General features: G+C 38.3%; 2 protein-coding genes across 3 annotated transcripts; one reads left to right on the top strand and one right to left on the bottom strand.

Annotated features, from left to right (window-relative positions):
* Positions 1-847: 847 nt before the first annotated feature.
* si:cabz01083442.1 (cholesterol transporter ABCA5) lies at positions 848-7,825 on the top strand. Its single transcript, XM_043685942.1, has 4 exons — positions 848-1,243; positions 2,605-2,684; positions 5,585-5,640; positions 6,058-7,825. Exons 1-4 carry the CDS (start codon positions 1,065-1,067, stop codon positions 6,157-6,159), a joined length of 417 nt encoding a protein of 138 aa, XP_043541877.1. The 5' UTR covers positions 848-1,064; the 3' UTR covers positions 6,160-7,825.
* Positions 7,826-11,270: 3,445 nt separating this feature from the next.
* On the bottom strand, positions 11,271-16,728 carry LOC122547292 (myb-related transcription factor, partner of profilin-like). 2 transcript variants are annotated; one of them, XM_043685941.1, is made up of 4 exons: positions 16,159-16,728; positions 15,240-15,402; positions 14,238-14,384; positions 11,271-12,422 (listed from the first exon to the last, which is right to left on the bottom strand). In XM_043685941.1, the coding sequence occupies exons 1-4, from the start codon at positions 16,396-16,398 to the stop codon at positions 12,361-12,363; spliced, it is 612 nt and encodes a 203-aa protein (XP_043541876.1). In that variant the 5' UTR covers positions 16,399-16,728; the 3' UTR covers positions 11,271-12,360. The 2 variants fall into 2 exon arrangements, with proteins under 2 accessions (XP_043541876.1, XP_043541875.1); XM_043685940.1 differs by having other exon boundaries at positions 11,271-14,384; positions 16,159-16,455.
* Positions 16,729-17,193: the final 465 nt, after the last annotated feature.

Raw genomic sequence — 17,193 nt, 5'->3', positions numbered from 1 at the left:
ATTTATTAAAAGATGTGGGATAAGGTTTGATCTAAACAGCCACAATCTATTTAGCGGCAAATAGAACAAGCTTCAATTCAAGAGGAGAATTGACATCCTATTAGTTGTTTTCAGATTCTAAAATCTCACCATAAACTGGTGCAACATTTGTAGTTAGCATACGCTTTCTTAAATTCAATTTTAGTAAAATCTGATATAAAGGAAGAATAAATCAGTTTACATACTTGAATTTACTCACAGTTAATTACTAAATTGCAAAGACAGGAGCAATCAATAAGATTATACTAGGAACTGTGCAGATAACTAATTTTTAATGTTTGTACCAAAAGGAAAAGATGAGTGCATATATTTTGTGATGTGTAGGTCAATTGGAAACGGGTAAAATTGCCATAGTTCTAGTGGACCACAGGGCTGCTGTCATACTATAGAGAAACAACTGGTGGTTTAACTTGAGGGTCACCATGTAGAGTGAGGAGTGAGTTTGAGAAGGTGGGATCTTCATGTCAATCTCAGCTGGTACAATTGAACCCATGCTGTTGACATCACTCCGAATTTCAAATCAGTTGTCCATCAACTGAGCTAATTTCTACAGAGCAATCCATTTTTGCTTCCCTCTACCTAGTGGGTGAATGTTTGGTGCACATTTTGGGTAATTTTTATTGTCATATTACAAACTGTATGTTAATCAAATCTGCATCTTCATGAAATAAGTTTTTGTTTTATAACAAATTACTAATTATATTTATTAAAGAAACCTAGTTGCTTGGTCTTTTTATTCAAAGTCTAGTTTCTAGAGTTCAGGAACTGGGTAAAACAATTATATTTGTTGTGACCCGTGGAGAAATGGAATGAGAGAAAGTCATTGCACATCTCGCGTCCTGGCATACCTCATGTTATTTCCTGTTTTGTAAAGACTTTTAAGTGTGCTGAGACTAAATTTACCAGTTTTTACTTATCCTACAGTTGAAATTCATCAGAATTAGGATTATGTGGCATCGCAATATAAAAAGCTAATTTAGCGCTAATTGTGCTAAAACTTGTATGTACCTTTTCAATAGACTAAAATGGAGGTAATCTTTGCCATGAGCAGGTGTATTGGCTCCATACAGCACCTAAAGAGCAAGTATGGTGGAGGATATACGCTGGAGATTAAACTGAAGGGTGAGATGACAGAAGCACAACAAATATCTAACATTCATGATAAAATAATGCAAATATTTCCACAAGCTTCTCGCCAGGAAAGGTAAGGATCAGTATGTAACAGTTAATTTACAAATGTGTTACTCATTTTCCCCAACATCATCCATTGGTTTTAAGTTTGGCACACATTCCATGGCACATCGGCTCAGTGGTTAGCCCTGTTGCCTCACAGCGCCAGCGACCTGGCTTTGATTCCAGCCTTGAGTCATTGTGGAGTTTGTACATTCTTCCTGCATATGCATGGATTTCCACCGAGTGCTTCAGTTTACTCTTACAGTCCAAAGATGTGCAGATCAGGTGGATTGGCCATGCTAAATTGCACCGTAATGTCCATGGATGTGCAGGCTAGGTAGGTTAGCTGTTCTAAGTGAGGGACTACTGGGGTTGGGTTGGTAGCGAGATCCGGGTGGGATGCTATTTGGAGGGTCTGTACAGACTCAATGGCCCCTTTCTACACTGTAGGCATTCTATGACAGGGATCAAAAATATGTAAACCCCAAGTTATCTGTACAGATGCTATTTATTATTTCTCTCAATTACTATAGACAAACTCATCAAAATTATCATATCAGCTTGAAATGTTAGGTTGAAAAATCTAGAAATATTAATTAATTCATCTGTCACATTGTTTATGAGCCTTTTATTTATGTTTCTCGTCAGCTGTGGGTTAAATGTTATAGAGGTTTGCCTTCACAGAAGATGATGAAGTCAATTTACCAAAGGCATGCATAACATAGTAATCTCTGACTTACCTTAATGATGGTGATACAGGTTCCAGGGATTAATTTTTAGACATGTTTACTTACCACTCACAAAACTTAAGATATTAGCAACCATGTACTTCTTTCTCCATGTAGATGCATGTGTCTGAGAGATTGTTTGGTTTGTTCAGTGGCAGTAACTTGTGTTATTGACTTAAGAAAAAATTAGTTAGGTTTGTATTCATGTCTCCTCCATCATTCGCAGCTTTTCATAACTCTCAGATATCTAAGCAAATCAGAATAACTGAACAGGTGATGGTTTGATTCTTAATTTGATAAAACTTGCAATGTAATGTGTTTTGCCAATACTGAATTGATTATAGTGTTATGCTGATGGCTATTGACAGCCCTGGAAAAGTCTGTCCTTTCAATAAGGTTGTCTCTCCTTATTTAGAAAACTTTGAGCTAAGTTGTCATATGGGAGGAAAAAACAGGAGGAGTGGTAAATAATTATGTAAAAATGCATATGTCTTTGCAAAATTCTATGATATAAAATTGTCTACATAGAAACTACGTTTAAGGCAAATTTTCTAAACTTCACACTGGATGTTTATCCATAAAATGTTCAATTGTCAGCTATCATTGAATTTACAACTGTTTTTAATTCATCTGCTTTTCCTTTGCATACCTTTTTACTTTTTAGTTTTGTTGCAATGTTGACGTACAAAATTCCCAAGAACGATGTTAAGTCTTTGTCAAAGGCATTTTCCAAGCTTGAAGAAGGTAAGGTACATTTCAAATACCAAAAGTGCCTTGTTTACTTGTACTGTATCTGGTTCAAAACAACATTAAGGATTGTCAAGAGTACTTTTTAAGGAAGTTAGAAAAGATGGACCTGATGGCTGGGAAGAGAAAGAAGCAATTAATGGGAGAAGGCCTCAGGTAGTGTCGTAGAACAGAGAGACCTGGGGTTTCAGGTACATAATTCTTTGAAGTTTGTGTCACATATAGACAGAGTGGTTAAAAGTCATTTAGCATGCTTACCTTCATTGCTCAGTCTTTTGAGTATAGGAGTTTGGAAGTCATGTTGCAGTTGTACAGGACATTGATGAGGCCTCTTCTTGAATATTGTGTCCAGCCCAGTTATAGGAAGATATTATCAGCTGAAAAAGGTTTAGAAGAAATTTACCAGGATGTTGCCGGGTATGAAGGTGTTTATAAAGAAAGACTAGGACTTTTTTCACTGGAGCGTAGGAGGTTGAGAGGCAACCTTGTAGAAGTTTATGAAATAATGAGGGGTATAGATAGAGTTAATGGTAGTAGTCTTTTCCCGAGGTTGGAGGATTTCAAGACTAGGGGGCACATTTTTAAGGTGAGAGGAGAGAGATTTTAAGACATGAGGGGGTAAGTTTTTTTATACAGAGGGTGGTTCGTGTATGGAATGAATTTCTGAGGGAAGTGATGGATGTGGGTACAACTACAACATTTAAAAGACATTTGGATAAGTACTTGAATAGGAAAGGCCTGGAGGGATATAGGCCAGGAGCAGGTAGGTGCGACTAGTTTATTTTGGGATTATGTTCAGCATGGACTGGTTGGTCTGAAGATTTTGTTTCTGTGCTGTATGACTCTATTCCTTGAATTTATAGACTATCTTTCTGAACCTCTGGAGGTTCAGAAAGCATTTTCCAGACTCAGAAGTATGTTAGATGTAAACATTACTGGAGTCTGAAGGTGAAACATGCAGAGGAAGAATTGGACCACATGATGGGAGGAGAAAGAGGAAAAACATTAAAATGAGAGTGGGAGAATATTGGGAATAGGCAAAAAGTTAATTGTGCAGGGAGGAGGTGACATGGGTTGCAACATTTGGCTTAGTAGGAGGACAGGACCCAGTGCTGATGAAGGGCTTATGTCTGAAACGTTGATTCTCCTGCTCCACGGATGCTGCCTGACTGCTGTGCCTTTCTAGCACCATACTCTTCGACCCAGGATTCAATGCAGTTGAGGAATGCTGGGCATGAATTTTAAGTTCTACAACCTATTAGAACATTCCTCTGGAGTGACTGGGGAAATGCAGGGAGATCACTCTTTTTCTCAACAATTAGAGTCCAAAGGTGCATTTATTTCCCTTAACCCACCTCATTACATGATATATGACATTGCAGGCAGATAACTTTAGGGAATTATTCGACAGATAAAGTTTGCTTCGGAATGGTTAGAGAAAGAAATATTTGGGTCTGTTGTTTACTTTGGTCTGAAATTTCTCTACTGATACTGATTCATCAGAATTCTTAATTCTTTTGGCTTCTGGATATTAGGGTATGGCGTAGCGGATAACAAAACAAGATCATTTCCTTGGGTTTTCTGCTTCCTTTAGCATATTTGCAGTTTCCAGCTGATTTGTTTTATTCGACCACGTAACAGATTAATGAATGTATTATTGGGGATTTTATTGACCATGTCCCATTACTATCAAGTGCAAATAGCATTGGAAGATTCAGAGAGCTGTATTTTCAACGTTCCTGTTCACCTACAACTGATTATTCAACTTGCTCTATAGTTGGCTATTTCATTCATTTTGATTTAACTCACATTTTTTTCTGAAAGGTGCTTTTACAGTTTTTTTTAAATTTCTATTTAATATCAATAAATTTCTTTCTTGGTTAGCTTTAAGAGCATTTTTAGATATCTTTATTTGGATGATCCTGTCATGTAATAATGTGTCATATGCTATAATACTTTTGGCACCAACTTAAGGTGCAGTATTTTCTGAATGTTGTGATTTTGTACAATTCTTTAATATAAAATGAATTCATGTAAATGGCCTGATTAGTCCAACTGTTAGAGAATTGTTCTGTGGCTGCAATTTATGACCAGTATAAAAAACATCATAAATTCCAAATGTTCCAAGTATTGACACTATTTACCAATCACTATTTTAAATGGTTTCTGATGAGACTAATTTAATTTAGTTTTTAACTTCTAGTTTTCAGCTTTGTGTCACTGTAACACCAATCTTGTGATATTTGTAATGTATGTTATTTCTTGTATTTACAATTTTGTTGGTAAGATTTCAAATAATTAGAATAGGACAGTACTGTAGTGGTAATTTTACTGAGCTAATAATAGACACCCAAGTAAATTTTTTTGAAAGCTGAGTTCAAATCCCACCATGCCATTTGGGAAATTCAATTAGCATTTTAATCCAAATTAATTGGTTTTATTAATAATAATCATGAAACTACTAGGTTATTGTAAACATTCCTCTGGTTCAGTAAGCACCTACATAGATGAAATCTGGGTTCTCCTAGTCGGGCCTACATGTGACTCCAAACCAACAGCAATTTGGCTATCTCTTAATTGCTCTCTGAAGTGGCCCAGCAAGCCACTCAGCTATATCAGATCACTACAGAAGAGACATAAGAACACTTTCACCACATAGACTACAACAGTTCAAGGAGGCAGCTCATGAAAGGGTGCTTCCTGTTGTATCCTTATTCATCTGAAACAATGCAGACCAAATTGAATGGAGCAAAAATAATTGAATGATAGGGTTTAACTATGATCCAGTGCAACTATTTGAAGCTATGCAAGGTATTTGTTTTCAGTATTTAATAGGTTTAGCTGTCCATAATTCTGAATTCGCATTCCCAGCAGTAACTAATATTCATTGTTTACAGCCAAACACAGTTTTGATATCGAAGAATATAGTTTCTCGCAGTCCACACTGGAACAGGTATAGTAAATTTTTTTTATATATGCGTGAGATTTATGAGATGCAGTTCCTTTTTAATTCTATCTTTCACAAACACCAGAATAACTATCAATGTTTCATTTATAACTAACGGTTAAAATGGAATTCTGAAAATCTATATTGTTACTTATGCATTTTGCCTACAACTCCTCCTGACACTTTCTCTCTTGAGGTTTTCAGAATCAACAAGGTTGACAATGTGTTGTTGCTAGTAGTCACTTTCAAATTGGTATTCAAATAATTTTTTCATTGGATCAATCTGGGATTTGAAAAGACAACTTTCTGTGGAAGAGTACAGATTACATTTCATTCAAAACTTGGTTTGTTTTGAAGGTCTACTTGATGCACAATCCTTTTATATATCATGTGTAACAATGACTCTCCTTTAATGTGATTCAGGTTTTCATGCAGTTTGCTAAAGAACAAGAAAATAATGAAGAGGATTATAAAACCTTGGATACAAGCTTTCGATGGCAGCAGCTTCAACAAAATGAATGTTAAAGAGGTTCAGAGTTGTTCTACTGCCTTATAACAGGGAAACCTCAATATATTATTCAGTTGATCTTTATTAATTCAGATTTCTTGATTGATTGCTGAAGCACTGCCTATAACATTTTGATGGGATACTGCACCAATTGAGGAATATAGTGAGAACAGCCTAATTAGCTGTGCCTGAACTGATATTTATCAAGACTCTCAGTGGCATAAACAAGGTGAAAAGGAAGTGCAAAAGAGAGTTATGTACCTACATTTACAACTGTTTGTACTTGACAACAATGCTGGAAGTTACTGAAAATGTTGTTTTTGTTTACCTTTTTTTAAATTGGAGTTAGGATATCAATACACATGTATTAATACACATTCATGGCAGTAACCATTTCCTTAATTTGTTATAACAATGCCTTTAATATACAAATTCCTTCTATTTGTACATTAACTGTACCAGTGACTTTCAACAGGGTGTATTGTACATGGCATTCTCACCTTTTCACTATTGACACTGACAACTAAAGCCATATTTTAAAACCAGATCTGACAATGTGAAGGCATTTGTCTTTCTGATTTGCTGAAGCTTCAGTTCATGCATTTCTAACATATACACCTAGAAAAAAGTGAACATTTTAAGGCCGTAACTTTTTACTGGATAACAAGTAGATTTGTTTCCAAAGTAGTGGAGTTGGTTAAAAAATTATTTATTATTACATTGTGATATTACTTTTGTATACTTTTGCATCTTTAAAAATCTTGGCTTGAACACACAATATTTTCATGGTTTAAAAAGGAATGGATGTTGACCTATATTAATCATAAATCCAGGATTTAACAGGTCATATTTGTAACAATTACTACCATCCTTTAGATCTCCTTTTAAAATGAATCCACAATGGATTTCATCTCAGCCTTCAACATTTACAAATTATTTGAAATATAATGTTTCATTTTTTAAATCTTATAACCAGAATATTATGTGTAATTCATCCCAAAGGTACAAGAAAAATGAGCATTCTGTGGTATTTATTGGCTTCTTAATCATACTAAGCCATTCTTTATGGCTTCTTAATCATACTAAGCCATTCATCAGAATCTGCTTTACATTATACTGCACGCATGCTGGAAGAATGTCAAATATAGTATGTGCTATAACATGTCATTGACTGTGGACTGTTTTTAAAGAAAAAACATCAGACCAATCACTCTGTCCCATCATTCCTTTTTTGAAAGAACCAGAAGTAGCTACCACAATACAGACAGCAAGACACTAAATTAGTCAATTGCCAGTCTCTTGCAAACTAGCTACATTTTTGTCAGCTTCAAGCAAATTGCTTTCCAAAAGCTGTAGCACAACATAAATTATCGCCAACATTTTCAAAGTGGGGATCTCACTAGAACAGAAATTATCAGGAAGTAACTTTTCTTAGCATCAGCAATCACATCTGAGTGGTACTTTGCTGTATTTCATTAATAAAGACCAACTGGTATATTACCACTAAATAAGATTTTATAATCACTTTGCACTGTGCAACTTGTACACCTTTTGTTTGTTTTGGGTGTTTTATGCCTTTTAGTTTGGAATGCTAATGTTTGAGTGTTATTTAGTGTAAACGAGCAGTGTATTGTGTAACTTTGTTTTTAATTTTATAATTCAATGTGCAACTATTGCTTTCTTGCCTTTTAGATGTCAATTAAAAATATGCAAAATATGAAAAAGCAGGGAAGGATTGGTTATGAGCAACATGATTAAAGTTACTGTTTCAAAATATTCAATGCCAGAACTGTCATTTCTTGTCAATTCTGCTAGTGTAATTCAGTTAATTAATTATGAGCTAAAATAATTGGAGCAGACCAATTCTGAAAATTATATCTCGTTTATTGAGTATTTTAGACAAATGCTTCAAAGGTCAGCTGAATTTATTTTGATAAAAAACACATAAACATTTTTCCATTTATTTAGCTGGGGGCTTTGCATTGTGTGCCATTCCAAAGGTACATTAATTATCAAATGGTCCCGATATATTTGATAAATAACTTTGAAATTCTTTATAAGATATTTGATAGAGTTTTGCATTTGGGAGGGATTGATTTCCTGCAAAAGATGGACTTCACAAAAGTGTAGCACTTAGGGGTTTGAAGGGGATACCGATGTGATTTTAAAGAACTCAATTAAATTTATGACAATAACCCCTTTGACCTCCTCTTCAAAGTGATTGGTTTGATTCAAATAAAGCAAACTGTTAAGTTTTAACACCCTGATAGGCAATAAGATCATAGCTGGCAACAATTGTACTTAAATCCAAATCCTGTTAATATAAACCTGTAATTATCATTATTTTGTCTATATAATTAGAATTAGGTTTTAGTGTCACATGAATTCAAGAACAGTAATACAGGAGTACAGTGAAAAGTTTACAGTGTCACTATTCATGGTGCCATCTTGGATACAAAGATACCAAGGCACAAAATCTTAGGTAAAAGTAGAAAAATAAAGAAATAAGTCAAAAAGTTCAACATTGCAGTTCTTATTAAAATATAGTAAATCAGAAATGAAGTTAAAAGTTCCAAATTACAGTCCTCCTTTAGCCATGGACCTGCAGTCGGTGCACTGGGCTTTCCACGTGCAGGTTTGTTCTCTTTCTCCATACTAGGCTCAATCTCAGTGCTACCGCACTGCCGTTTTGCTACTGACTGCCATTCTCTCTCCCCCATGCTGGGCTGGAGCTCTCTGTCCCTGTGCCTCCACACTGCCATCTCGCCGCTGACCGCCATCTGGACTCACCACCCACCCTGCCAGAATCCCGTGCTGCTCCAGGCAACCAGCTTCTTCCACAATACTGTTGATCGCCAGAGTTCTGCCCAGACACACCAACCACCTTGTGGCCAGTTGCCAAAGTCCCCGCTCTGGGCCCTAGCCACGACCGGAGCTCCCTCCATAAGGTAAGTAGAGAGAAAAGGAAAACTTTAAAAGAGAGATAAAAAATAAGAAAAGTGGTGGGAGTTGACAAACTCTGGGCTCAGGACCCCTATACATCTGCCATCTTGAACAATTATATGTTACTTAGACCTTTTGCATTAAAGGAAATCCCTTCAGGGTCTTATTTTTCTTTTGGTTCTGTCAATTTTATGAAATCTCATGCTAAACAGATTTTTCCATTTGCCATAGCTGGAAGAATTTGCCTAGATTTTGCGTGAACCAGCATCCCAGTGTCGTTTTTAAGAGGCTGTTGCACATCCAGATGAGCACTGTCTAGGTGGAGTTTGCCCTGCACAGTTGTGACATTTGCCCTAGCTCTGCTAGATAAATGGGATTTGGTACCCAGTTATGTTCCTTGCTGCCTCACATATGAACCATGTTAACACCACTGACTTTGATTTTCCCAACATCCCACTCAATCTGCGTATCAAACTGGTCATCACTATTCCCCAAATTATTTTTGTCTGCTGCACGCTCCTTAAACATTGCTACTCATTTCCTCAGTTTACTCCCTGATCCCCCTCGTCATAATGAAGATAGTAATGCAAAGGCCTCCACTACCAAAGCCAGAGTGGTGGCAGCTGCCAATCATTTCCTGCAGTACATCTTGCCCTTCCCAGCTCTCTTGCCTCAGTCTTATATGTTGAGTTACCCCATTTCACAATTACTATCCCCTTTGAATCCCAGGATGCTTTATTTGATTCCCACAACTGAACCAAAGCTTGCCCTGAAAAACTACTCTTGACTTTCAGTTAAAACACTCCCTGGACTAACTGCACCCCACCCCTCTAGCTGAATGGGAAAACAGCCCTGATTGATGTGACCAGACCCTGACTGACTCTCCAAACGAGTTAATGCTAATTTTAGGATTGGTTGCATTGAACCTGCAGGACTGTCTGTAGTCAATTCTCTAGTAACCTCTGGTGGATACCTCAAATGTTCAGCTGACCGTGTCCAAGCCTCCTGGATTGAATTCAGAAAATGTCCTTCACTTACTGTGCCTCCTGACTGAAGACAGTCTCCATAAGCTTGAATCGCCTTAATTCTTAGTGATGTGGACATTTGGTTGAAGCCTGTGCAATTTGTTTGCTGCATAAGCTGCTGACACATGCTATAGGTGTGATACTGATATAGCATGATATCATCAGCAACATGTCCACCTCTTTGACTGATCACTGCTGACAACTTTGACAAGCCTACCTTGCTTTGCATCTGCACTAAAAGGTGAGAGACAACAGAAAGATTGTGAGCCTGTAATTTCTGAATGAGGCAGCAATGTACCAAAAGACAGAACAAGACATAGCAGAGATGGTGAGAGTGTCCAAGTAGGTGCAAAGGGAATGTGTACTGAAATATTAAGAGCGCTAAAATGCTCCCTGCTTCAATCCATGAGACAGGTGTTTGTCTCTTTGCAGTAAGTGGCCCAGCACTAGTATTATAATACATGTTGATGTACTACATGCAATATTGAAGTTGATAATTAATCTCCAAGTGAATCAGATGTATGGTTGGTGCCTGTCTGATGTCAACCTCTTGGGAGGGGTAGGCAGTCTTTGTACATGGAGTGTGCTCTTAGGTATTGGGGACTGCTGTCCAATATGGAGGCTTAGAGATGGAAATGGCAAGCTGCAGCTACCAGATAACTACCCATAAGTTGTCACCATCTAGTTTCTCTCCACTGCATAGGAGAACAGCAAATTTCATTTATGAGAGAAGGAGATCTAAATGAATGCAAATAGATCCATTGTAGCTCACTCGCAAGATTCTCACCTCACTGTTCAAGCTTTGTAGAAAATAGGAATGCTTTTTCTCAGTGTTGCTAATCTCATTTTTCCGATCTCACCTGTTTTCCAAACTGACTCACTGTTGCCCACATCGTTCAAGAGTTGGGAAAATTCACTTCCAATAAATTTGAAATCACTTACAAATACCTTAATCACATTTTGGTTAACTGTACTGGGGTACATACTATTAAAACCCTTTATTACTAATTTCTAACCAGGTCATCTCTCATCCCATGTAGTCTATAGAAACTATAGAAAAGTGTAGGAAGTCAGAACATTGGGAGGATTTTTAAAAAATCAACAAAGGATAACCAACAAAATGACAGAGGAACAAAATAAAATGAGTACACTAGCATATATAGATTGCAAGGGCTTTTATACATGGCCAAAGTTTGCAAACGTAAACATACATACGAGGCAAAGACAAATGTACAAGGAAATGCAAGAGGCGTCCATCAATCTTTCTTTCTATTTTCCACTGAAGATAGATATAATGTAATTGAAAAGTGTTTGAAATCAAGAGAATAGTGAGCCAGGAACACAATATTAAAGAAAATGTAGAAGAGGAAGTAATGTGATTAAAAGTTGCCTGATGTGCACCTAAGTAATCCTAGAGAGGCCCTACTTTTTAATCTAACACCCAAGTCCACAAATTCTGTTTTCAAGCTTTCATAGTTTTTGTCCTTGTACTACTTCAGAATGCTTATGCTGCCTTTCAGTCAAAATGAAGCCATTGTAATATTTCATAAGGTACATACAAGAATAATACATTCATGCTCCAAGGTTTATTGGTATGGTTGTGTTTTCTGTATACAACACAATGTTTGTTATTCTGAATCTAATTTCATTGTTGACTGCACTACCTGTTCAAATTTATAGAAAATATTAAAATCACAGACTCCTTGAAGAAAATGCATAAATAGAACTATTTTTGAGCATTTGTTACAGTTAAAAAAACCTTTTCTCTTCAAAAAGGTTTAGTCCAATTCCTATGAATGGATCTTTGTCTCATCCCATGATCGTTATCATTTAAAGACGTTTTTTGCAGAATTTGTTCAACAATTTAATTAACAATTTATCCTAAATGAGAAAAACACATTAGAACACTTTTCTGATCGTTCATAGTTTCAGTCTCCTCAAAATGGTAAAATATCAAACACAGGACAAGTATTTTACAAGTGAAATTAGCTATAATATTTATTTATAAAATTAAATTCACAAACATTTTTAGTTTAATACTACACAATCTTAAAAATCAAGTATGTTCTTGAGGCTGGTTACGAGACATTAAAATGGATCTGCCCCTGCAACATTTGGAAAGTAGCCTTTTTACTGTTTTTAAAACTCATTAAATTCTTTTAAAGCAGTAACTCTTGCATGTGCTATTTTTCAAGTTTTAACAGGATTTCATGACTGGAGATTTGAGTTACAGTTTCTCTTGATGCATTTTTAAGGATATGCTTGGTGATAACAATTGAGTTTGCCCAAAACAGGATAGTGTTCATGCCAGCCTAAAATTAGCAAATGGCACAAGTTTAGCAGATTGCCACATCAGAGTTTAATAGTAAATACACAAATATGTGGATACTATTCTCAAAGGTTAATCTATCCACAGCCTAAAAGGCATGAATATTTTTAAGTACAACCAAACAGAGATTTTACATCACACAATTATAACACCAATTATTGAGTCATCTTTTAAATGAATATGAGCATTAATTCAGAGTATCCTTGTACATAAATCACAAAAGGTCAACATGCAAATACACTAAGTAATTAGGAAGGCAAATGGAATATTAGCCATTATTGTGAGAGGGAAGGAGCATAAAAGTCTTACTACATCCATACAGGGCACTGGTGAGACCAGACTAGAGAACTTTGTACAGTTTCGGCTCCTTACTTAAGGAGGGACATAGTTTGAAAACATTTCAGAGGTGATTCACAAGGCTAATTCATGGGATGAAGGGAAGGCTGAGGCTATATTCACTTGAGTTCAGAAGCGTGAGAGATGATCATTTATATTTCAATAAGATTCTGAGTTTGACAGGATAGATGCTGAGAGGAATTTTCCCCTTTTTGGGGATGAAGAAATATATAGGCCACAATTTTAAAATACGGGGTCCCCCATTTAAAACACAGAGGGGGAGGAATTACTTCTCTGAGGGTCATTAATGTTTGAAATTATCTTCTGCAGTGAGCAGTGCAAGATGGATCACTGAACACACAAAGCTGAGTTGGACAGACTTGATTAACAAGGAAGTGTTTGACGGGGGAGCAGGGAACTACAACGTAAAATTCAGGCCTCAATCAGATCAGTCAGGTTTATAATGAATAGTGAAATTGACTCAAAAAGGTTTAATGCCCTACATCTTTTCCAATTGTGTGTGTCCTTGATTAGATTCGAAGCACCATTCAAAGGTAACTCCAAAATAGAAAATGATAACTGAGAAAACAGTGATTCCTACAGCTATTTTCAAAGTACAGCAGACCTTTTATATATTAAAAGAATACAACGATAAGAAGGCTTTATTTCAATTTTGCGAAAATGAGGACTGCAGATGCTGGAGATCAGAGTCAACATTAGAGTGGTGCTGGAAAAGTACAGCAGGTCAGGCAGCATCTGAGGAGCAGGAAAATCAACGTTTCGGGCAAAAGCCCTTCATCAGGCTTTATTTCAATTTTGTCAGCTTACTTGTTACCATGGTACTTGTGCAAAGACGTATGCTGGCACAGAACTGGCAGTGATAACTGTCAGCTCGTGGTAACAGGAGTGTCAACTGCCTTAACTTCACTTGTGCCACTACTGGAGGGCTTCTCCTCACAATATGCAATCAGCTGCAAAAATGTAGAACACTGCGTTTCAATTAGATTTTTAATTCCTTCTCTCATAGTTCCATGTAATTGCTGTCCAAGTGAATCAAAGCCAGCCACAACTGCTTCCTTAAGTTTTGACCCTAAAGCTTCCATAGCAATACTGTGAACATTCACAAGAGATGCTCCTGCATTGCCGACAGCTTGCATAAGTGAGTTTTCTACTGCAGCTGTCACTGGTGTTGCCATCTGCTCAATGGCAGATTGCATTGAGGACAGCCGCTGATCCAACCTAACCATACCATCTTCCAAAGTGGTGTGCATAAAAGCTAGTGACTGTTCAACACGGGCTCCATGCTCTAACAGCCTCCGTTTGAAAGCAGGCCCATTAAGGTCTGTAACTGCATCTAACTGAGTTGGGGCACTTATCATGATGGGTCTCCAGGCTGCAACAGTTGTTCCCTCATCACCCACCACCACTTCTTCCCATTCATCACTAGTGCTGAGGGACTCACTTGGCGTTTCCTGATTTTCATCCTTTATACCTTGAACCAGAGATGTTTCTATGCTATTATCTGTTTCAAGCGGTATTGGTGACAAGCGGCATGCAAATGTATGTTGCTCTTGTGATATTACTTGCTGTCCACAGTGTTCGTTTTGTGCTTTTGAGGACAGAAAAACAGATCAAGTAAACCCAAATGTATCAACAAGCTCACTGATATTTATACAAAATAATCTGCTGATATGTTAGACCTACTCATTTAACATTTGGTACAAATCACAGAAGATCTGAACTAGCGAGTGTTGCTGAACAAAGGGACCTTGGAGTGCAGGTTCATAGTTCATTGAAGGTAGAGTCACAGGTAGATAGGATAGTGAATAAGGCATTTGGTACGCTTTCCTTTGTAGGAAGTTGGGAGGTCAGATTGCGACTGTACAGGATATTGGTTAGGCCAATTTTGGAATATTGCGTGCAATTCTGGTCTTCCTATCAGTAGGATGTTGTGAAACTTGAAAGGGTTCAGAAAAGATTTACAAGAATGTTGCCAGGGTTGGAGGATTTGAGCTACAGGGAGAGACTTAATAGGCTGGAGCTATTTTCTCTGGAGCATCAGAGGCTGAGGGGTGACCTTATATAGGTTTATAAAATCATGAGGGGCATGAATAGGATAAATAGACAAGGTCTTTTCCCTGGGGTGGGGGAGTTCAGAACTAGAGGGTATAGGTTTAGAGTGAGAGGGCAAAGATATAAAAGGGACCTCAGGGGCAACTTTTTCCACACAGAGGGTGGTGTGTGTATGGAATGAGCTGCCACAGGAAGTGGTGGAGGCTGGTACATTGAGAGCATTCAAAAGTCATCTGGATGGGTATACGAATAAAAACGGCTTAGTGGGATATGGGCCAGGTGCTGGCAAATGGGACTAGGTTAGGTTAGGATATCTCATCAGAATGGACGAATTGGACCAAAGGGTCTATTTCCATGCTGTATATTTCTATGACTATCATATAATACTTACGAACACATCTTGTAATGGTACCAATATCCACAGGCTGAAGACCTTCAAGACTTTCCTTCCCAAGTACAACAATCATATCATTTTCAAATTCCGTCAATGTCTTGACATCTGAGGGCTCACCACCCGCTGCTTGCCATGATCTTCGATTATAAGCAAGTTTTTCCTTTAAAACAAAACATTACATCTAAAAAAAAGAAACTAGACTAAGAAACTACAGTGGAAAGTGAGGACTGCAGATGCTGGAGATCAGAGCTGAAAATGTGTTGCTGGAAAAACACAGGTCAGGCAGCATCCAAGGAGCAGGAGAATCGACGTTTCAGGCATGAGCCTGGAGAAGGGCTCATGCCCGAAATGTCGATTCTCCAGCTCCTTGAATGTCGCCTGACCTGCTACGCTTTTCCAACACATTTTCAGCTAAGAAACTACAGTGCCAGACAGCAACATAAGCTGGTTGATTCAACTGGCATGCACATCTCTTACTTGTGGCTGATATTTCTCTAAACAGTGCAACTTTTATAGAGTCACTGAAATGTACTGCACGAAACAGGTGCTTCAGTCTAACTGGTTCTAAATTATCTAGCCCCATTTGCCAGCAATTGGTGTATATCTATTCATATATCCATCCATATGCCTTTTAAATGTTGTAATTGTACCAGCCTCCACCACTTCCTCTGGCAGCTCATTCCATACACTTACCACCCTCTGTGTGAAAAGGTTAGCCGTGACGTCCCTTTTAAATCGTTTCCCTCTCACCGTAAACTTATGTCCTGTGGTTCTCGACTCCGCCACCCAGGAAAAAGACCGTGTCTATTTACCCTATTCATGCCCCTCATGATTTTGCATTCCTGATTGCCACAATCGTACCATGTCAGCATTTACTGTCTGGCCTCCTGCGTGGCTGTGGTTTTTCACATCTCACCTTTGTGCTTTTCTTCAGATCGTGGACCTTCTTGCGAACTTCCTCCCAGGTCCTGTGGGTTCCGGAAACTGCATTGACCCTCTCCGTCACGTATTGCCAAGCATCCCTCCTCCTTCTCTGCGCGTCAGGAGGGTCACCTCCCCGGCCAAAGAGATCCTCCCGTCTTTCCATCACCGCATCCACCAGGGCGCACAGGTCCCGGCTGCTGAAGCGAGCTTTCCGAATCCTCCTGTCTACCATTTTGTGAATGTTCTCCCTTCAATTAAAAGGAGAGGAAACTTTTTCCACTTTAAGGTGGGAAAAGAGGGTTTAAAATTTGCTTTAAGGAGGGGGAGGAGAAAAAGGGACAACGAATAAAAATCACTGCATGGCTGACGAGCCATGTACAAACGTATTTTGCATCAGGATGATCGTTTTCTCACAATCGGCACGTTTGAAAAGCTTATGCGGTTTCATGTCTATATACGCGTCAAAATAAATTAATGTTTTTTTTCCTCTTTCGATTTCGCAGCGTTATAATCTTTCTTTAGACATTTCGTGAGGAAGCGAGTGAGCCATATAGCAACGTGATCCCAGGTCCGTTGTCTGTTTTTTCCGTTATAACCTCCGAGATGACCCAGGTCGGTGGCGCAGTGCCTGCCGGTCAATGTAGTCTCGTCACAGACTGTGCCGCCGCGACAAAGGCGAAGAACACTACAGCCCCCATAATTCTCAGCGGACGTCCCCCCCTCCCCCACGCGGTCTGGATCGGTTGGTTCCATGTCTCCCACAATGCGCTGCTGCATGGATACAGGGTGGCGGCGGCTGAAGAGTGTAAGTGGCCGCGGTGAAAGTTAGCATAAACACATGGACTTTATCCTGATCACAAACAGTCATTTTACCCGTGTCAGCCAGAGGCGCCTGGTTGGTTTAGTTAGCACCACCTCCGGCCAGTGAAACAATAGCTCGCGGTGTTGTCAGGTAACGGGGGAGACCGATGGCCGGAATTGAGAGTGACCTCTTCACCTGGTGCTATGCAATCTTGAGCCTGACCGT

The sequence above is a fragment of the Chiloscyllium plagiosum genome, unplaced genomic scaffold (assembly GCF_004010195.1).
Source record: "Chiloscyllium plagiosum isolate BGI_BamShark_2017 unplaced genomic scaffold, ASM401019v2 scaf_8121, whole genome shotgun sequence".
NCBI lineage: Eukaryota > Metazoa > Chordata > Chondrichthyes > Orectolobiformes > Hemiscylliidae > Chiloscyllium > Chiloscyllium plagiosum.
Note: the sequence above shows the minus strand (reverse complement) of the source record. Positions and strands in the feature narration are given on the sequence as shown.